Genomic DNA, 23,422 nt, shown 5'->3' on the forward strand with positions numbered 1-23,422 from the left:
TATGAGGATAAAAATAATTTGCAAATTGCAATTGATTCTGTAAGTAGTATATTTCTCTATTGTTACGCGTTTTACTTTATAATCTGTCAGATTTGTCATTTTCACGTCATATGACGTATGACGTGAGTATGACGCATTCTAAATTCCTATTTCTTTGCCATTTTGTAGTCTAATGTTTATTAGAATTAAACGCTATTCTAAGAAAATCTTTATTTAACATAGTTATATCATAGTCCACAATAAAGGTGTTACTTTAAACAGTTGTAACAGACATCGTTTTATTATTTCCTTTTATTCAACGTTAAATAAAGTGTAGAAATGTCCGTTCCGCCAATTTACAATCCGGTAAGTAAAATGCGTTTTATTCTTATTTATTGCAATGGAGCCTTGAGAAATACGTTTCAAAAACATCTTTTGTCATTTTCAAGGCTTTTCAACTAGATACCGGCGGATTTTGTAATTTATTTGCTATGTAAATACTCTTTGATAACGTAATACTACTTATCATCACCATTTAGGGAAAAATTATTCATGAAGGATGTCAGTTATTGCTTAATATTTTTTCTTTTATGGATGTCACAGCATAGGCATAATTTCATAGTATCATTTTACCTTGTATTTTTTTTACAATTTTCCTTATGTATGAATTAATTGGATAGTATATATGTTATAATCTTTAAGAATATAACATGTGTTCCTATATCAGTAGTAATCAAGAGTCTTTCATTATTAATTTGAATTCTTGTCAATTATAATTGTGTCTTTATTGTTTTAAGTAAAGGTGTTTTTAACAATTTCCCAAATTTTTAAGTAAAAGTATGATTCAGTAATTGATACCATAAACTCATATAGAAATATTTAAATAAAATGAAGCATTATAGCGTTTAATCAATTACTGTTATTATTATTTTAGCATCTAAAAAGGTGCTAAATATGTATATTTGATACAATAAACTAGATTTGTAAAAATGAAGGTAACTTAAGATTCCTTTAGGACAATCTTAGTTATTTTGAGTTGTCTAAGTACTGTTACACTGGCCCCTATTTTATCTAAAAGTAAGTTAAAAGGAAAATAAAATATCATGTATAACAAGAAGTAGCCAATGTGTAATAAACAATAATTAAAAAAATATTAAGAATAATCATCATAAAATATACTTTATCAGATATTTTTAAATAAGTCTAAATTGTACAACTAATGACTAATGCTTTAATAATTATTTTATGTATTAAATCATTTTTCCAGCTGATTCAATGGGACCGTTACTGGGTTTAAATTAGAATTTTTGGATAGTGTAATTTATAAGTGAATCAATAAATTTCAGTCAATAGCTATTTCATTTCTTGACTGGTCAATAATTGAACTATAATCAAGTTATCTTTTTTTAAGTCAAATAACAACTAATTTTAAAAACATAGTTATCTGATATAGTGTGACATCATTATTCAAGAATAAATTAAAAGGTCATTTTCATTTAAATGATACATCATCATATGATTCATGTCACAAAGTATATAAGATTTTTTTTAAACCAGATTCAAGTGAAATTGAAATAGCTATTTAATAATCATTATGTTATTTGAGACTAAACGGTCCATAAGAAATTATCAATCCATAAAACCATTTGTTTTTACATCTATCCCTTGACTGTTAGATAACTAACAATAATATCTTGTTGCAGGTAATACCATGTGTGCATACAATTCCTGGGGGTATGTACCCAGGACGTATGATCCGCTTTCAAGGAACTGTTCCTCCTGGTGCCCAAAGGTAGGTAAAAAAACATTCCTGTGTAGTGAATAAATATATTGAATTGTAGTCTTTTGATTAGGAATTCTCAAAATCTATGATTATGTCTTTATCTATCAACAGTCCGCATGGTCCAAAAATTTGCTCAATAATTGCCTGAAATTGGCTCTGGTTTATAAAGACACTATTGGACAAAATTATTTGTATAATTTATGTGAAGGTATCTTGGTTATTGCCCACAGACAATGCAAAAAATATATTAGACATAAAATTTTGTTTGTAAATCTTTCGTTACCAGAATGGAATATTTGATCTGTCAGCATATGAAATTTACAAAATCTTTAAATATTTTTACAAAGTTTATTGTACTAATTAACTTTTGATTGTTGATAAAACGCTTTCTGTGTGCTTTTCTTTAAAGCCCTTTCAAATTCTGACAGATCTCGAAGGCGCCAAGTTGGCAACAGTTTAAATAGGCTATAAGACAGTATAATAAATAAAGTGTTATCGTTTATAACATGGCTATAGAGTAAAATAACTAGTAAATATACAATTACAACATTATGAAAACATCCTCATAGACATACATAGATAAAAAAATTCGTCGGTCACGTGACGAAAAAACACAGATTAGTCGAATCGTCGATGACGTGCGTGACGACATCATCCGAATTGAATTTGATCTAAATATAATGTGTAATTTAAGAATGATGACTCGTAGAAAAAATTGACGCCATCTTGTTCGGAGAAGCGTTTTGGCGGGTTTTTTACAATTATGAATTTTTAAAGCGATTACTTAATACATTAAATAAATCATTGACGCTACAACCTTTTTAGGTCTGGGCCTCAGATTTCTGTAACTGTTTTACAATTTGTCAATCTAATAGGCAAGTTCATCAGCCTCCTGTGTCTGATAAACGTTGTCGACTTTTTATGTCGGATTTCTCACGATGTTTTCCTTCACCGTACGAGCGAATGTTAAATGCGCATAAAATGAAAGTCTATTGGTGCACAGCCGGGGATCGAGACCACCTCAGGGACGACCTGAAAAAGCCAATACTTTGAAATCTACAATCTGTTTAGGTCACTAATAAATATTCTAAAGGGTTTTAATATCTTGTCAAATTATTCATCAAGCTTGTTTACCCATAGGCAGGGGTCAAACTGTCATAAATATCGCGATCCAATATCACGATACCTGTCTTAATGTATATTCAATTAACTGGTCGTAGTACACTTTTAATATGCAGTGTAAACCCCATATAACTACACTGAATGTACTGTTATAGAGGGTTGTCGTTAAATGGAGAGAAGAAAAACGTATAGATAATCCATAACAATGCCAATGACAGTCTACAACTGCAAGCAATCCCAATTTGTAAGCAAAAGAACGAAATTCTTAGAAAGTTCGTATGCATGATGCTAACAGTGGAGTTTATTGCGGGCTGGGATAATTTTAGAAACTTAAAAAGTACTTTATTACTCAATTGTTGTCGTTATTGAGAGATGGTGTAATGATATGTGTACAATTGTAAGACAAGCTAAACCAACTAATGCCATTTGATTTCGACGCATTAAGGAGTTCGTCGTTAAATCGAGGGACGTTAGATGGAGTTTACACTATATATTGAATCATCTGGTCATACACTACACTTTCAATAGATATTGACTTCAAATCGTCAGTAGTAAGAGGATAATTCTTCGGAGCAGACGTGTTTCGTAAAAATAAACGATAAATAAAAATACCAACAAACTTTAACTTACCTTATATTGAGTTCATTAATACAATAAATTTACGTAAAATGTCTAATATGAATTAATTTGCAAGGGTGTTAAATTTATTGACTCATTGTACCTCAATTTGTTTGTATGGGAAAATGGGTCTTAATTATTACCGTTTTCCTTGTACTTTTACATTTTTTATGTAATAGCAGGCAAACGGTACGCTCTTTTCTAGAAGGACCCTAAGTCGAATTGGTTCGGAAATACTTCAGTGGCCAGCTGGTTCCATATAGTGGTGGTGCGCGGCAAAAACTGCCTTAGAAAACGCTCAGTTGTGGAACGACGGACGTCGAGGTGATACGGATGGTATTTTGTATTTAATATGCACTGATGTCCATAGCAGTGTTGGCATAGTCGCCTCGAGCGTCGAGCTTGTGACTCTCTTCCCTGAGGTCGTTGGTGTTTTCGTGCATTCGCTCAAACGGTGAAAGAAAACATGGCTTGCCTATTAGATTAACAAATGATCACGAAACACAGAAATCTGAGGGCCAAATCTAGTCGTAGCGCTATTGATTTATTTTTTATCCTTTAAATAGAAAAAGAAATGCCATTACGTTTAAAACACGTTATTGACCGTTGAATACACACAAATGACTTACTGTTTTCCAGGTTCGCGATAAACTTTCAATGTGGTCCGAACACCGATCCCCGTGATGATATAGCACTGCATCTGAACTTTCGCTTCATTGAGATGTGTATTGTGCGAAACCACTTGACTGCGATGAACTGGGGAATGGAGGAGACAAGCGGCGGTATGCCCCTCGTGAGAGGCGAATCTTTTGAGGCCCTGATACTCTGTGAACCTCAGTCTTTGAAGGTGTGTATAGGTCACTTGGACTGATAAATAGTCTCACGTCTGTCAGTCTTTTTTTTGGAACGAAGTTCCTTATGGCGTGTTGCGAAAGAGGGTAGACGGAAAAAATTATGACCAAAAGTTGTAACAACACTTTGCAGTAGTTCTCTCTCTCATAGAAGGCCAAGCCAGTTATTTTCGTTTCGCCTTTCAATTTCGCATTGAACAGTGTAGTATCGGCGACAATTATTTTCGTTGATTGTATATGTTTTTTGTACATAATAAATAATAAAAGTTCCGAATACTGGAATTAAATAAGTAGAGATTTTATACAGATAAATGCTTGTGTATTTTTAGCAAGTACGCATTATAACCTCTCCATCATTGTGTATTGCAGGTGTCATAACTTTAATGCATTTAAAAGCAAATTATATTTTAATAATTGAATATCGTTGCGTATCTATGTTGCTACGAAAGAATAGACGGACCGTGTGTATTTATGTGTGTGTATGTAGATGTACAATAAACAAAAGGTTATAACTTTAAAACAATATTACAAATCCTTTACTAATTAATTTAAAGGAACTTCGTTCCATCCGGGTGTCCCTTGACACCTCTCAAATTTATTTTTATATAATAGGGGCTGAGCTGATGTTTTATATAGGTACCCAGGGTTATATTTAACGGTCTGGAGGTCTCAGGGCAACAAAAGAGGGAATTATTGTAAAATCTCTATCAAACATACAGAAATATAGTAAAAGAAAAGTGGTTTACTAGTGGGCAGTCTAGCGTGGGGACTGCTCTTTTGCAGCCTCGATTTCCTAAATCTGGCCCAGCTGACACCGTGGCCAATGGACAATCTCAATGTTAGAAGGCTTGCAAGTGGAATTCTGGCCTTTTAAGAATTGGTACGCTATTTTCTTGGAGGATCCTAACTTGAATTGGTTCGGAAACATGGCAAAAACTGCCCGTGTGGAACGGACACCGAGGTGATACGGGTGGAATTTCCCATTCTTCCTCGACGCCTAGTTATAAGATTTCGGTATATACAATTGGCTATAAGATTTGGCTGGAGTTTCACCCCATCGTTGTCGACATCCCCAGTTGCCACACTGCACGATTTGATTCGATTGAGTGGAACACCTTCCGTCCTTCCCCTTCCATGCCTTCCCTTCCATCTTTCCCCTTCCATCTTCTCCTTCCATCCTTAGGGTCCTTCAAGAAAAGAACGTACCAATTCTTGAAAGGCCGGCAACGTACTCGCGAGCCTTCTGGCAATGTGAGTGTCCATGGGCGGCGGTATCGCTTCACATCAGGTGAGCCTCTTGCCCGTTTGCCTGCTATTACAAAAAAAAATCTCCTTTCATCCTTCCCCTCCCATCTTCTCCTTCCGTCTTCCCCTTCCATCTTCCCTAGACAGTATAATATGGGTTCATCTAAACGGTGGTTAAACAGGCATCTCCTGGACAGGCGCGCTCTCCAATAGACCACATCTCACTTAACATCTGGTGGGATTCTGGCTAAAAATGGCCTCATGCAACTGTGAACACATTTCCTGTGCTCTGCGTGAATTGGATTGTTTTGGTGATTCCAGGTGGCAGTCAATGGAGTTCATTTTTGCGAGTTCCCTCACCGTACACCGTTCCAACGTATCTCGCATTTAACTATCGACGGTGACGTCATGGTCAATTTTATCGGATTCGAGGGTGCTCAGCCGCCTACTCAGATGTATATGGTGAGTATACTTAATTAGGAATAATAAGAGTTATAAAGAAAAGTCAAATTGTCCATAAAACTCAAAGGAAAAATATTTTTCAATACAGTTGCTCAAAAAGTGGCGTATTGCAGGGACGTATAACGTGTTTTTTTTTTACCTTGCGTACACTCGTGCGTTCTCTTTCCCAACTGTCAAAACATTGTCTATAAAAAAAAGAACCATGAAGGTTTTACTAAAAAAAAATATCGTAGAAGTTTTTATGATTCATGCAAATATTTCTAAGAAGCTACTAATTAGTTTCAATATCAGATTTAATGATTGAAGAAGACATGTGAGATGGGTGAAGAAAACAAACAAAAAATCTCTGCTTATTTTATTTTACGGTTGTTGTACGAAAATGTTCTTGCTAGTTTAGTTGTTTGTTGCACAAAATGAGTCGTAGTCAATCGACGATATTTGACAGTATAATTGAACAAAATTAACATGTTACCGGAATAGTAAAAAAGCGGCTACATATCTACATAGGAGGAAAAAGCAAATAGTTTTGTACGCAACTGTTTTAGACATAGTTGTTCAGTCCACGTGCGGAACCGTCGTTGCAACTGGTTCCGTTAGAACTCTGCAATGACTGGCTTTTCGCACTTGTAATGAAATATACTATTTACACGAAATCTTCCAAAACTTCTTTACTTACACTGTAGATTTTTAGTATTATTATTACATTCTTTTCTTGCATCTGAGGCGCAAACTAACAGTTGTGGTCTCTGGCAGAAAGACCAGCACTGTGGAACACGTCTGCTCCACGGCATAATGCTGAGCCGGGACCAGTTACAATCATAGCACAAACATTATTACACACTAAAAAACAGTTTTTTGTTATTTTTCTTTGTTTTTGATTATTTTGTGAGTGTCGTTAGTAATCAATATTATGTCTATGTGTATAATATATAATTGCCTGTACACCTGTCTGAAAATCTAGAAATGAATTCGGTCTGTCACCTAAGTTTGGATTCAAATTAAAAGTTGCAGTTCCAACAGGTCTGATGACCTCCTCTTTTGAAGTAAATTCAAGAAGAATATTTTTACTGTAACTTTTAAATGGTACTCTGAAATTGAGATATTGTAACGAAAACTTCATAAAATCTTCCAGTCTGAACCACCGGCATATGGGGCTTATGGAGCTCCGCCCCCCGCCTACGGAGCCCCGGGTTATGGTGGTCCTCAAGGTAAGTTGAATGAGCTCAGGTGTTATTGTAAAACGAAATTCTCCATTGTCCATTACCGCGTAATGAAGGCGCTTTAAAAAAACGAAAACCGTCATATGTGTTGTGTCATACGATTTGACAATACGTCATACGCCTTGCCTTGATACGTCGTATGCGTTTAGATGATACGTCGTACGCGTTGACATGATACGTCGTACGCGTTGACATGATACGTCGTACGCGTTGACATTATACGTCGTACGCGTTGACATGATACGTCGTACGCTTTAACACGATACGTCGTACGCGTTGATATGATACGTGTTATTCATCCGATTGGACCAATCACGGAACGTTTCGTTTTACGTTTCACGCTTTCACTCCAATGCGCCTTCATTACATATTAAGGTGTACAATACTTTTGAGTTCTCCCGTATGTCAAATGTCACATTTTGACATATGTGAGTATGCACTCAGCCCGATTCTCGTAGTTTAGCAATGTGTTTTTTTATGATATATAAACATTATGTTTGTTTTAATTAAGTTATTTTCTCGATCGTAACTCGATTAATACGCCTAAACACTTTTTAAGATAAAAATAATAAATAAAGACATAGGAAAACGCACCTCGTATGGGCCCTTGTGGTACGCCAAAGCTTTTGATCCAAATGATATACAAAAAATAACTTAGCCCTAATCTATACTATAGAAGTGTTTAGGCGCTCGAGGCTTGTAAATATTGGTAGTGTATTTTGATTAACTCTCGCTAACCGCATGTATTATTTAGACTAAGCATGACTTTATTCGATCGTTTTGATATAATATAAGCAATGCTACTTATATATACACATATATAATGTTTATTTTGTAATCCTACAGCTAACATAATATTTATAACAAAAAACAATTATACTAAAAAGAGTCACATGGAATACATAATATAGTGGAATCGTAATCTTGAATTATTTAGACTTTGGGATTGAATTACACGTTATTGTTAGTAGTATACACAAAATATGGGTAATTTTTAGGTATTAAGAGTCACTGGGTGGTGGTCACGTTTTACTATTGGGGATGGGGGGGGGGTCCACAACCTCCAAAAATTGCGTGACGTAATACTTGGACGCTCCCTTAGAACTCGCGTTAAGTCGAAAACACGTTTTGCCCTTGACATTGAGTTGATCAAAATTCCACTGTATATACAAAAAGGTTCATTTACGAAAGGAGCAATTCTATAATATTTAACTAAGCAATACCTAAGTCAGATGTCTTGTGTGATGATGTGAAATACACTCTGTATTTGAATCAGTCAAGAAAGTCAATAATCATTTATTCATATACGTAACACAATGAACATCAAAAACAGAAATGTATATAAAATGCTTTTAATTTTACATTTACTACCAGTTTTGCGAACTTGGGATCAAGGGAATCAAGAGCGTAGAACGGAAGAGAAGAACTGGCAATAAACTCTCCGCCACTCTTAATCGCCAAGTTTTTGTTTTACACAACGTTTGTAAGGAGTCGCAACCATTACACCATGTTGCACATGACATCTTAAGTAATTAATAATAATAAAATAAATTAAAAACAAAGATTTGTCTGAGATTGTCAAAGATCCTCTATCAGCAGGAGGCATGGTGAAATAGGAGCACGCACTTACATTATCGTGGGAACAACACGCAAATACATAGTCGAAATAACTAATATCACCATATAATGTGTTGCTGAAATAATTATAGACACAAAACTTATTGTTATTTCATAAAAGTTCTTCAAAACAATTATTTTAATGAAACACCCAACAACTGAAAATATTCTAACGAAAAATGTTTCTTGCAATAATTCAAGTCACAAGACAAAACTCGCCTCGATCCACAGACTAGCTGTCATTAAAATTAAATGTCATATGTCAATGACAGATAATTAAAAATCTAAATATCTATACGTGGGTAACACTGAAAATGTTTAGAACTGGCCAGTTAGAAACATTTCTAATGAAAACTTTTTTGAATTTCAATTTTAGAACTCTTTGGTAACCTAATGTATATTGCATTCGTTTGTCATTTGTTTTTGTGAATTGGCGGCAAATCTAAAACTCTTGTTACACGTGAAAATGAACCTAACGCGAGAAAATTTTTCGGTCAATGATTTATTATGACTTTTGCTGTGGGCTTAATCAACAACAAAGCTATGATAGGCTGCGATTAGCATTTCTTAATGAAGCCCCATCTCGTACCACTATTTACATTTGATTTAACGAGTTTTTTTTTTTCATTTTTTAAACATTTTCAGTGTTTCCTAGGTATATACCAAGTCACCCGCGATTTGCACGGCCAAGCGTAACCCGTAAAATTTGTAAACTTTGCGTACACAATAACAGAAACCCTGGTTTTAAGGTTTTTCGGGATAAGTCATGTTACGTCCCGTAAAATGACACTAAAACCCACGGTTCCCTTTTATATGTTGATATAGTTATATGGATATAATAGATACGCTCCGTTTTATTTTGATCTTGGTCTTTGATTTGGTCTTCTCGTAACACGTTCTGACATACAACATGAAACGTCATATGACCTTCCGTGTTACGTCCTTTTACATTCTCACCAACCAGATTATTGAAGTCAAACTTCTTTATCGGCTGTGGAAAAAAATTACCGTCACATTTTTCGGTTACGCGTCGCATATCTCTGTTACGCGCCATCTTTTCTGGTCCCTACCACGGTTGATCCGAAGAGATTTATATCCAAGCCATTTATAACAAAAATATATAATAACGATAACAATGATAGTAATAATCTCAGTAGTAATAAGGTAAAACGAAATAATTGTATTATTTGTATTCATGTCTATGATAATAAAAGCCTTTTGTTAAACTAATTTTACTATTTTTAACCAATTTCTGTAAAGTTCCGTATAGTGTATCATTTTTCGAAAATTAAGGTCATAAAGAAGTTTCACTACTTACGTGTACACTAGTATACGTACACTTTTTTCACTAAAATTCTTTATAGTCTTCGTAAATTGATTATTTTTTAAAGATTTCTTCATGTAAATTTTACTAACGAATTCAAAATGAAAGTAAATACGGTACGGTAACGCCTGTACTGATTAAAATTGGAGAAGATTAGGCGATGCGCCAATTTTAAGAATCTGTTGATATTATTTTGGCAAAATTGAGGGTATGCCGAAAATTTTCTTATATAGAAATCGTCTAACCCTTAACTTGTGCCTTTAAATCTAAAATGTTGACCTCTTAAATATAAGGTAATGTAGAATTTTTTTGCAATTACCCGCAACGCTTTGAAAATATTATCTAATCTAATTTTTTATATATCGCGAGTGTTACTTATATAAGGTAAGCAAACTATTACATATGGTTGTGGGAATATATTTACTAACATATATTAACAAGTTTTATATGAGTTTGTGAATGTGTAAATTTTAGATCAGAGCTGTATCCAAATTCTCAATCCTGGTGTTGTATGTTATGTATCATACGTCGGTTATAAACAGTTTTAAGTCTGGGACTCAGATTTCTGTATCTTCGTGATATTTTTTTTCTAATAGGCAATTAGGTGATCATCCTTCTGTGTTCTGTGTTCTGACACACATCGTACCAGTGAGCGTACACGGAGCACAGCCTGGGTTTCGAATCTACAACCTTAGGAATGGAGATGAGACGCTGATAAGGCTTCTATATATAACTAGACACAGACCCAAACTTCGATAATGTCAGGAACGAAATGTTCTGGCCTAGCAATAACTCAGACCAAGAACCACGTGTAAAGCCACGTACAAATGTTAAACGGATCTAGAGTTTACAACTTTGTCAAACTCATTTCAGATTTCGTTCTTTAGTTGGCTTGGTTTTTTTGTTTGTAGATTTTAGCTTTTTTTTTTTCTTTGCAGGATTCTACTGAGAAAATGTAGTAGCTGTTGAAAAAAAGGTATATTTTAGTTATTACAATTATATATAAACGACAAGCTAAAGTCCAGGATTAATTAAAAAAAATCTATTTTATTTGTTTTTTTAATGATTTCCTTTTAATTATAATTTTTTATGAACCCTGTATAAAATGTGCAATGCTAACAGACATAAAGATGGCGTGTGTAGTCCGAATTTCAAAATATTTTTATTAATTTTCCAAAGAAAATTGCTTGACTTCAGCTTGCCGTTGATTTATGTACCTCGTAAGACCGTTGAAAACATTTGGGTCTTGACATCTGTGAAAATCCAAATGACAGCTATGGCTTGTCACTGCAATGACAAATGACCCAATGACTTAGATGAAAAAGCGAATATACATTCCACTAAGATTGTTATTACCTTATTGGTAAATCAGTATTGTACAGGCTACACTGGATTTGTCTCTCTTCATCACAGTGAAAATGCGTTTGTTGGAAAGAGAAGCGTCCAAGATTGGTCTAGTCTTTACATACATTTAGTATTGTACAGTAATCACCAGCTGTCTCTTTTCATCACACTGTAAACACGTTTGTCAGAGAGAGACGACATCAATTTGTTCCGGTCTTAACAGAAATTCAGTATTTTACAATATTCACTAGGTCTGTCTCTGTTCATCACAGTGTAAACGCGTTTGTCAGAAAGAGACGACATCAATTTGTTTCGCTCTTAACAGAAATTCAGTATTGTACAATATTCACTAGGTATGTCTCTGTTCATCACAGTGTAAACGCGTTTGTCAGAAAGAGACGACATCAATTTGTTCCGGTCTTAACAGACATTCGGTATTGTACAGTATTCACTAGGTCTGTCTCTGTTCATCACAGTGTAAACACACTTGTCAGAAAGAGACGAAATAGCCTAAGATTGATCTAGTCTTTATGCACACGAATATGTATTACCCAGCCCAAATGTTTTCAATTCGTTGTTGATTAAAAATAGTATTGACTGTAATTTCTTTTGTAATGTGAAATAAATATGGGATTATCTTTTCAGGTGCCCCATAGAAGAAGCAAAGATAGAGTTTTAAGTATTGTGTATTGCCTTTATGCTTTTTTATAACAGTTGTATAAAATAAGATGTACTAAACATATATTTTTTACGATATAGATCTTAATTGAAATTATTATTAAGAGTATTTCTGTCTTATTTTATTCAATGCCTTTCTATTATACATATATGTATTTAGTAATACATATTGTTTATCGACTTCGAATGTTATGTGGTGCTCTCCAGGGAACAGCCCCAAGTTTCATCAAAATCTTTTCAGTTTTGAGATATCTGGACGTGTAGCTTATGTTGACAGGTGTATTTGTTAACAAAGTTGTCTTGCTTCAAAAAATTCTAATATTTCACATTTAAGCCCAAATTTCCAAAAGTTTTGTCAAAAGTTAAATTATTGAGATTTGAGGGGAAAAAAGGTTTTTTTTTTAATTCATTTGTATGTTAAAAGCAAGATTACTATACATATAATGTATGATATTGTTTCCGTTTGGTTCCTAATACATCTACGTACTATGCAACAGTTTCAGACTTATTGTTACTAAATTTTACATGAAAATATTTCGTAAGCTAAAGTAAACTCGGAGGTAGTTTAAGGTTCGACCCGGAAGTTTTATTGGTGCAGCAGCTTTTCTGTGTGTTTGGGCAAAGTTTTTTATTATTATTTGTTATCTATTGCTTTCTTGTTATGCTTATAAAGTATAATGGTTAATAAAAAAATATAAATTTATATTGTTTTTTTTATTTTAGTCTAAAATTTAGTTTAGTCTACATAATTTTTGTTAATTTGGACGTGATAACGTCTAAATTAACACGCCGAATGCATGCACGAAAGTGTATGACTCATTGTCACGTTACGCTCATTGTCCCGGTACGCCCATTGTCCCGGTACGCGCATTGTACGCTTGCGCCTCATCTATCTCTCTTCCACTATTATTATCGTCCGTAAACCGACAAAGACAACTATTTATTTTTCTGTGCACTTCTTATGCTTTACCATCTGTAGTTATTTATTTTTAATTTTTCCTTAAGTTTTTCTGGAAGAATTGGGTTGTTTGCGAGCCGCCCGTTGCCTAATAACATATGTAACTGGCTTTTTAATATATATGTTTTTGTATAAAGTAACGAAGTAAGTAAATAAATAATTATTATAAACGATCGAATAATGTTTGAAAATAAAATTATTTACTAAACCAACCATAGGTTCTATATATGTATTGTATATGATAAATAAGTAAATATCTACGTAGTATTGTCTTTTGTTAACATAGCTTTTACACATTTAAAGAAAACATTTTTTTACCGGATTGAAGCTATGTATTATTATAAACTTATAATTATTTTACATAATTTTGTAAGTCACGATGACTGAAGACAAAAGGTGTTGAATGTCAAAAGTATCACAGCTGTAGAGAAAGTTGTGTTATCTGTATTTATTTCCCCGGAGTTGGTATCGACTAAAAGATGAAGGGTTTTTGCAGAAATGACTCACGGTGTCCTCTATTTTCGCGGATTGTTTGTCTTGGTTTTAATTTGGATATCCCATTAATTGAATTAATTTAGAAATTTTAAATCATGTTAAATAATTATACATAGCTTCAGTCCGGTCAAAATGTGTTTTCTTTAAATATATACTTAACATATTTTATTATGATCAAAATCCAATACTCCAAATGAGTTTCGTCATCGGACGTCCTGACAGAATAAGAGATTCCACCCGTATCACCACGAAGTCTGTCCTTCCACATGTGAGCGTTTCTTAAGGCAAGCTTTGCCGCGCACCACCACTATGTGGAACCAGCTGCCCACTGAAGTATTTCCGAACCAATTTGACTTAAGATCTTTCATGAAAGAATGTACTAATTCTTAAAAGGCTGGCAACGCAATTGCGCGCATTCTGTCAATGTGAGTGTCCATGGGCGGCGTATCACTTAACACCAGGTGAACCTCCTGCCCGTTTGCACACGTTACATTTAAAAAAAAAAGTAGTCTTATTATACTTCTTATAAAAAACCATTTGAGATAAAAGCCACCTAATTATTAATTATAAATAATATTAATAACATTCATTCACATGCACCCACACACTCATTCCTCACATACACCCACATACTCACTCGTAGACTCACATGCACCCACACACTCATTCACTTACATGCACCCACACACTCATTCACTTACATGCACCCACACACTAATTCACTTACATGCACCCACACACTAATTCACTTACATGCACCCACACACTAATTTACTTACATGCACCCACACACTAATTCACTTACATGCACCCACACACTAATTCACTTACATGCACCCACACACTAATTTACTTACATGCACCCACACAATAAATCACTTACATGCACCCACACACTAATTCACTTACATGCACCCACACACTCATTCACTTACATGCACCCACACACTAATTCACTTACATGCACCCACACACTCATTCACTTACATGCACCTACACACTAATTTACTTACATGCACCCACACACTAATTTACTTACATGCACCCACACAATAAATCACTTACATGCACCCACACACTAATTCACTTACATGCACCCACACACTCATTCACTTACATGCACCCACACACTAAATCACTTACATGCACCCACACAATAAATCACTTACATGAACCCACACACTAATTCACTTACATGCACCCACACACTCATTCACTTACATGCACCCACACACTAATTCACTTACATGCACCCACACAATAAATCACTTACATGCACCCACACACTAATTCACTTACATGCACCCACACACTCATTAACTTACATGCACCCACACACTAATTCACTTACATGCACCCACACACTCATTCACTTACATGCACCCACACACTCATTCACTTACATGCACCCACACACTAATTTACTTACATGCACCCACACACTAATTTACTTACATGCACCCACACAATAAATCACTTACATGCACCCACACACTCATTCACTTACATGCACCCACACACTCATTCACTTACATGCACCCACACACTAATTCACTTACATGCACCCACACACTCATTCACTTACATGCACCCACACACTAATTCACTTACATGCACCCACACACTCATTCACTTACATGCACCCACACACTCATTCACTTACATGCACCCACACACTAATTTACTTACATGCACCCACACAATAAATCACTTACATGCACCCACACACTAATTCACTTACATGCACCCACACACTCATTCACTTACATGCACCCACACACTCATTCACTTACATGCACCCACACACTAATTCACTTACATGCACCCACACACTCATTCACTTACATGCACCCACACACTAATACACTTACATGCACCCACACACTCATTCACTTACATGCACCCACACACTAATTTACTTACATGCACCCACACACTAATTTACTTACATGCACCCACACAATAAATCACTTACATGCACCCACACACTAATTCACTTACATGCACCCACACACTCATTCACTTACATGCACCCACACACTAATTCACTTACATGCACCCACACAATAAATCACTTACATGAACCCACACACTAATTCACTTACATGCACCCACACACTCATTCACTTACATGCACCCACACACTAATTCACTTACATGCACCCACACACTAATTCACTTACATGCACCCACACACTCATTAACTTACATGCACCCACACACTAATTCACTTACATGCACCCACACACTCATTCACTTACATGCACCCACACACTCATTCACTTACATGCACCCACACACTAATTTACTTACATGCACCCACACACTAATTTACTTACATGCACCCACACACTCATTCACTTACATGCACCCACACACTAATTCACTTACATGCACCCACACACTCATTCACTTACATGCACCCACACACTAATTCACTTACATGCACCCACACACTCATTCACTTACATGCACCCACACACTAATTCACTTACATGCACCCACACACTCATTCACTTACATGCACCCACACACTCATTCACTTACATGCACCCACACACTAATTCACTTACATGCACCCACACACTCATTCACTTACATGCACCCACACACTCATTCACTTACATGCACCCACACACTCATTCACTTACATGCACCCACACACTCATTCACTTACATGCACCCACACACTAATTCACTTACATGCACCCACACACTCATTCACTTACATGCACCCACACACTAATTCACTTACATGCACCCACACAATAAAACACTTACATGCACCCACACACTCATTAAATTTCATTATCTATTAAATTTGTTATGAGAGAGCTGGAGCCCTAACACAGATATTTTTTTACTTAAAAGGGTCCCCAAATCTCACACATGCATAAATACATTCATATTTTTTTAATTATAACTTCTGTATGAGAATATATTCTGTTTTTACAGGTTTCCAAGCGGGCATTCCTCCCAGTTCAGGCGTAAGTGTTTTTTTCAAATTACAATTATTGTTATAGTCGCGTAGCGGGGCGGCAAAATTTCACAATAAATAATTGTATTAACAAAAAACAATCTCTTCTAAAATGTCACCTTAGATAAGAATATATAAACAATAAAGATTTACACACGAAACATAAATACTACTATTTTTATACGCACTAACAAATAGTATAACGTTTGTCAGTATAAGGGACAATAAAATGAAATAACTCCTGGATTAAACTCGTAAATACAGGTTAGCTGTGAGCAGTGCTACGGCCACGCCCCGGCAACTATCTTCATTTACGAATCTTTGTTTCATTCGTATTATTTTATATACTTAGATTAGCGAATTATATTTCGAATTGGTATAATCAACTAAAAATGCTTTATGATATACAACATTCTTTGTTTGTTATTCTGGCGCGTATATAAATAGTTTTGTTGGTATTCCGACATATAACAGGCCATGTGAAAATCATGGATTTCCAAGATTAATGCCACAAACAATTAGCGACTGTAATTATTTTATATGTATTTTATCAATATATAATAACTCTGACTCATTGTACTTACATCCTCTTTGACGATATTTTCAGCACGCATTCTGTCAATGTTATGTCAAACGTCATAAGGTTACATCAAAAACCTTTGAATTGTAAAGGAGTATTGTTTTAGATTGTTAATCAACACGCTGGCTTTCGGTCAGATAGATAGTTAAACGTTTTCGACGCTGCTTTATTTAAATCAAAATGCTAGCGACTCGATTGAATATCAAAATTTAATTAACTGTCTAGAGATTCAATTAACTCTCTGATTTAACTACTTCGACATATATATATATTTGGACCGATTGATAAGAGAACGGTTTATTACATACCTTGTGTACCTATTCTGAAGTGATACCTGTACCTATATATAGATACACCTATAACAATGTACCTAAGTGTTGGAATCCCTAATCTTATAAAGGCCTACAGCGAACCCACTAAAATGGGTGACTATGGGCTGGTTTGTCTCTCTTCCTTTAAATCTCTACTTCGAGCGTTACCTGTTCACATCGTATCCCTAACTGAAGTTACAGGAATTGCTTTAATTGGATAAATAGATTAAATGTTTGATGTGTTGGCCTGGTGGCTTCAGCGTGCAACTCTCATCTCTGAGGTCGTAGGTATCCCCGCACCAATGGACTCTCTATGTGCGCTACATTCGCTCGATTGGTGAAGGAAAAGATCGTGAGGAAACCGGCTTGCCTTAGACACAAACAGACTGCGTGTCAGGTACAGGAGGCTGATCATCTAGTTGCCTATCACATTCACAAATGGTCATGCAACAAAGTATTGTCTTTTGTTAACATAGCTTTTACACATTAAGAAAACACTTTTTAAACGGATTGAAGCTATGTATTATTATTAAAAACTTATAATTGTTGTTGTAAAAGTATAATTGTTGTAAAAGTGTTTTTCTTAACTTATAATTACTTACATAATTTTAAATTCTAACAATTTTCCGGCGTCTCGCGTGCTTTACAGCGTGCGTGGGCAAGGTGACTGAAGTCTTACTCTTGACACCGTGAGTCATTATTGCAAAAACCCTTTCATCTTTTAGTCCATACCAACTCCGGGAAAATAAATACAGATAACACAACTTTCTCTGCAGCTGTGATACTTTTGACATTCAACACCTTTTGTCTTCAGTCACCGTGACCACGCACGCTCTAAAGCACGCGAAACGTCGGAAAAAAATGTAAAATTTAAAATTAATTAATAATTATAAGTTTTTAATAATAATACATAGCTTCAATCCGTTCAAAAAGTGTTTTCTTAATGATCATGCAACAAATAAAGAAATCTGTAGTCCAGAGCTATTTTTTATGTATAGTATACATTGAAATACCTAAGCCATGTCGACTCCCACGTTACGCCGAATTGTAATTAAAAACGGGAATAATTTATCTTCCGTTGGTGCTTTCGGAGCTTCTTTTGGTGCCTCTTCATTACTGGAGGTTGGCCTTCAATCTCCAGTAATGAAGGTGATGAAGAAGATGTCCAGTTCTATGTCAGATGCAGCAGTCGTAACACCCGTCCACTCCCTAGCGTTGCAAAGACATGATTTTTACTATTAACGTGTAGCTTAAGTAAATGAAATAGTCTTTTATCGGACTTAATAATTAATAACTTTAGGGATACGCAACTACATATGCCGCACCGCAACAGCGACAGGGGCTCGGTACGGGCGCAGCTGTAGGGTTGGGAGTTGGTGCCTTGGCGGCAGGAGGGCTGGCTGGCTACGCCCTGGGCGGTGGATTCAGCAGTGACAGCCCTACGCGTGAGGTACGTTAATATTTTGGATCTAAATATGTTAATATTTCTTCCTAATCTATTAGTTTAAGATACAAAAAGAAACAAGGATGAGAAATGATGGAGAAAGAAGACAGATTAGGCGAAAAGGAGTTTTAGTGGTTTGGAGATGTTCATTCATGCTCATGCATGGCAACACACTTGCTAGCCTTCTGGCAATGTGATGGTCTATGGGCGGTATCACCAGGTGCGTTTGCCTCCTATTGCATTAAAAATGGCAATTGTATGCTTTATGCTTTAAAATTTGCTGCGGGTAAACTTTGATCCCGTAAGTTATTGAATTTGAATTACAATTTTGATATTTAAAACATGAAATTATAAGGACGAAAACTAGGGGTGCTTTTTTATAAACACTTTAATTTCTTCCGTGGCGGTATATATATATATATATATATATATATAGATAGATACCAAGGTAACGCGCTGTAGGAGTGCGGATACTCCTTAAAAGTGCTGGCATTGGTCGTCTCTGAATCATAGCTATCAACCAGGCGCAAAGGATTTTTTCTTTGGATTGATGTTTCTACTAGACACAAAGTGGGCCAGTTTTGAATGTACGAACATCCATTTTTAGACATAGGTCTGTTGAGCGGTACCACATACATGTCTTGTAGAACTGTCATATAGAAGAAAGGCTGAGTTCAAAATTGGCGGGTTTTTTTGACGTTTTTTTTTTTAATGACAGCTCCGTCCGTGGCATGATTGAGAGATCTAGAAATGAGTTTAATAGGAAGTTCATAATTAAATACGTATAAGAAAAAAATGATTTTTTTTCATACTAATAGTAGTTCATTTAGTTTCGAATTTTTAAGGAATTTACAGCTAACCACAGAAACTTCTTAGAGATTCTAGACTATCTTACGTTTATTAAACTTTAGAGTTATTCTTTTTAATACCAGCAACGTTAAGTATTGAATAGGTAAATTGTTTCTAAAACGAATGTTTTTTATACGTTTACAAATCGTACTTTGTAACATTGACAAGTGTGTTAACTGTCAAATGTCTTGTGTCATCGCATTTCGTGCAGGCTTAATCACGTTTTTAAAATATTACTTTGCGATATGACAATGGACTGCTATTTTTTTTTGTTTACTGTCCAATAACTTGAATGTTTTAAAATGAGATCTCTTTGCTCCCACAGGAACCGCAAGTGGTTGGATTCTCTGAAAGTTTCGGCGGTGACGATTGGGCAGAGTAATACATACAAGAGGCCATATTGTTAATTTAATTTAATGTGCTGTAAGCCTTAATTAAATAATTCTAGACTAAAATAGTCTCTTGACAAGTTTATAACCATTTCAGAATATTAGTAACTATAAATTGTTATTTTTAATGATGGTATTGCCTTTAAAACATTCATAATTTTAAGAACCCACCAATACGCTTCTCCATGCAAGATGGCGTCGCGTCAGTCCTTTGTACACACGTAAACAAATGTCAAGACTTTTCAGAGTTAGTTATCACTTTAAATTGAAGGTCAGTATAGGATTAGACAGGCGTGGAAATAGTATTTACAACTGGTCTGTGACAGTTGACATACTGTGTTGTGTCACGTAGCTGACGTAAGAAATCAATATTTTAAATTATGCATTTTTGATAAATTATTAACAGGGTCTTTTACTCCATATTTGAAGCCATGTTCTGATATAGATTACAAATAACTTATTTCACGCTACTAACTAAAGTATTTCGTCTCTGACAAATTTTCTTTAAGAGTTAAAAGGGAACTGGCGTCGCCAATATAATTCTGATTTCACAAAAATAGTTTTAATTTTTTTTAAGTATCAAGATGATTTTTCAAACTATAATGACGTAACAGTGTTGCCAGCAATAAAATATAATTTAGTATTGCTGGAACCTCAAATATCTGCGTACAGATTGTTTAATTAAGGCTTATAGAACGTTTTTTTTTTAATTTGGGAGTCTACAGATGTATATAAAAAAGGGAAAATATTTATATGATATAAAAGCTTTGATAAATTAAGAAACAATAGTCTATAGAGGATATCTTTGACTATTTTATAAAGAACCTATGTAATAGACTAACACTGCGTGCGACGGAATTGCGCTATGTCAAATGTGTTTTGTGGCGCGCAGAGCTTGTCAGTTGTCACTTTGACAGTTTACTGTTGTACACAGATAATGGCTATATTATTATTCTATAGACTAAACATGTAAGTACAAAATGAATATTTATTTATTTAAAAAAATATTGATATACTAAAAATAGAGAAACAATACAAATAGATTATGATTTTAATTTTTTCTTTGTCATCTGTCAAATTACGCAATGTGTGGCACGAGGCTGTTGTGGTTCGCTCTGAGTCATCATTATGGTGTTCCTAAATTTTTATTTGAAGAAATATATACTTTATTTGTGACTCCCTAAATTTAAGTATACCGGCAAATAAGTTGGCAATAGAACGACTACTTACGAAGTAGACCGTAGTTCTTTTAGCCGCTTCGTCACTTTAGATTTCAGTTGACAACGTTGACTACGTAAAAGCTTCGTGAGTAGTAGTTAAAGTTTGCCAACTTATACGCAACTTATTGTCAATAGATGATGAACAAAATTACACTTGTGATTATAAAGATTAACCCCGTAAAAGACCAACGTCAAAAACTAATAAATATGCATCTAAGTGGCTTTATTAAGAGCATTATTATATTAAAAAAATATATGCTTTTTAGAAATGTATAGTCCAGTAATACTTGAATACGAGTTTGTCTCACGAATCATGTTGCTTGTGGTAAAGATGAATTTGACGAAAATCTCGTGATATTTTAATGGGTAAGTCAAGATCGGCATTCCGGTTATGATGCGTGTATAATTCTTGGGTTTGTGTCATGCCAGTTTCCTCACAATGTTTACCTTCAGCTTAGAAGTGAATTGGGCATATTTTAAGATGTAGGTTACCCCACTAGTACGTCTTTATTAACAGTCTATTGATGATTAACTGATCAGTGTTGGCCTGGTGGCTTCGACGCGTGTCTCTTATCCTTGAGCTTTGCATAAATGAACTTTCTATGTGCGCATTTAACATTCGCTCGAACGGTGAAGGAAAACATCGTTAGGAAACCGGCTTGCCTTATACCTTAAAGAAAAGGTTGTAGTTGATTTTGATGATCAAAAAGGCTCGAAATCTGATAACTTAAGTGTCATTGGAACGTATTATACCTGATTTGTTTTTTCGACACTTCGAAAACCGCTCACGAACTTTTCGATATTTTTGTACGTATTAGTTTCAGACTAGAACGCATTTGCTTACAGAAAGTTCTTTTTAATTTAACACGAGGTTCAATATGTCGGTTTAGTTATCGTTATCGGCTAATGAGTTGCCATGGTAACGAAGTTTTTCGTTAAATGGTTACCTTGGTAATCGTATGTGAGTAACAAATTTTAAACGATTCTAAATTATGCCTTAGATATTATAATAAATATATTTTAATAAAAGAATAATTGGCCATAGGCACTATTTTGTGTGTAGATTTCATATTTAATTAAATTTACGTAGTGTGCAAGTTAGTTTTTCTGATATAACATATATTCTCCCTAGCCGTTACTTATAACAAAGGTAGAAAAAAGTGTTGCCAGTACAATACATTTTTGACAGGACAAAGGCGTTGATAGTCTTATGTGTTGTCTCCCAACGTGGAGCCCCATAGATGGGCAATTTTATTGTTAAGAGCGGCTTGAAAAAATATTTGAAGTTGATTTTCAGTTTTTCATGTTTTTTCTTTAATTAAAATAAAAAATCCTCAACTTATGGAACTTTTTGCACACTATATTTTCTTATTGTATTTTACTTTTACCTAGAAATATTGTTTTAAATATAAGCACAAAATGATTTTAAATCGTAATTTCTTGTCAAAACGATTTTATCTTACAAAGCACTAAAGAACTTGGTTTAAGGCTCTCATTAGGAGCCTTATCATAATATTAAATACTGTTTACCTTCGGCAGCACTGTTAACGTCGAGTACATTTGCTTAAATATCCGCTAAAGAGATTTTATTTAAAGAGAATTTAAAATATATGAATCACGTGTGTGGTTATCGTGCACTAGCTTATGTATAAATAAATAATTGATATAATGACGTTTATTGTATTTTAATATATATCATTTGTTCGATAGGTGTTTTATTTTACCTTCCTTATATGTCCTGGGAGTCATAATAAGACCCAACATCAAAGACAACAGACTATTTGACAGTTTAATTATAATCTATATAGATTAAAAAAAAATCCTATAACAAATAAAGTAACTTATCATGATCCATTATGACGTAAGTCTTCAGGCGTAAGATGCTGCAGCCGTCATTAGTATCAATCGAAATTCCAATTGGAGTAGACTCTTGGGACGTGGTTCATAGGCACTCAT

General features: G+C 34.8%; 1 protein-coding gene across 1 annotated transcript; it reads left to right on the forward strand.

The window, feature by feature from the left end:
• The first annotated feature begins 131 nt into the window (after positions 1 to 131).
• On the forward strand, positions 132 to 23,173 carry LOC123717972 (galectin-5-like). Its single transcript, XM_045674275.1, has 8 exons — positions 132 to 345; positions 1,683 to 1,771; positions 4,142 to 4,349; positions 5,920 to 6,060; positions 7,193 to 7,268; positions 16,652 to 16,683; positions 18,865 to 19,014; positions 20,183 to 23,173. The coding sequence occupies exons 1-8, from the start codon at positions 319 to 321 to the stop codon at positions 20,237 to 20,239; spliced, it is 780 nt and encodes a 259-aa protein (XP_045530231.1). The 5' UTR covers positions 132 to 318; the 3' UTR covers positions 20,240 to 23,173.
• Positions 23,174 to 23,422: the final 249 nt, after the last annotated feature.

Source organism: Pieris brassicae, chromosome 14 (assembly GCF_905147105.1).
Source record: "Pieris brassicae chromosome 14, ilPieBrab1.1, whole genome shotgun sequence".
Taxonomy (NCBI): Eukaryota; Metazoa; Arthropoda; class Insecta; order Lepidoptera; family Pieridae; genus Pieris; species Pieris brassicae.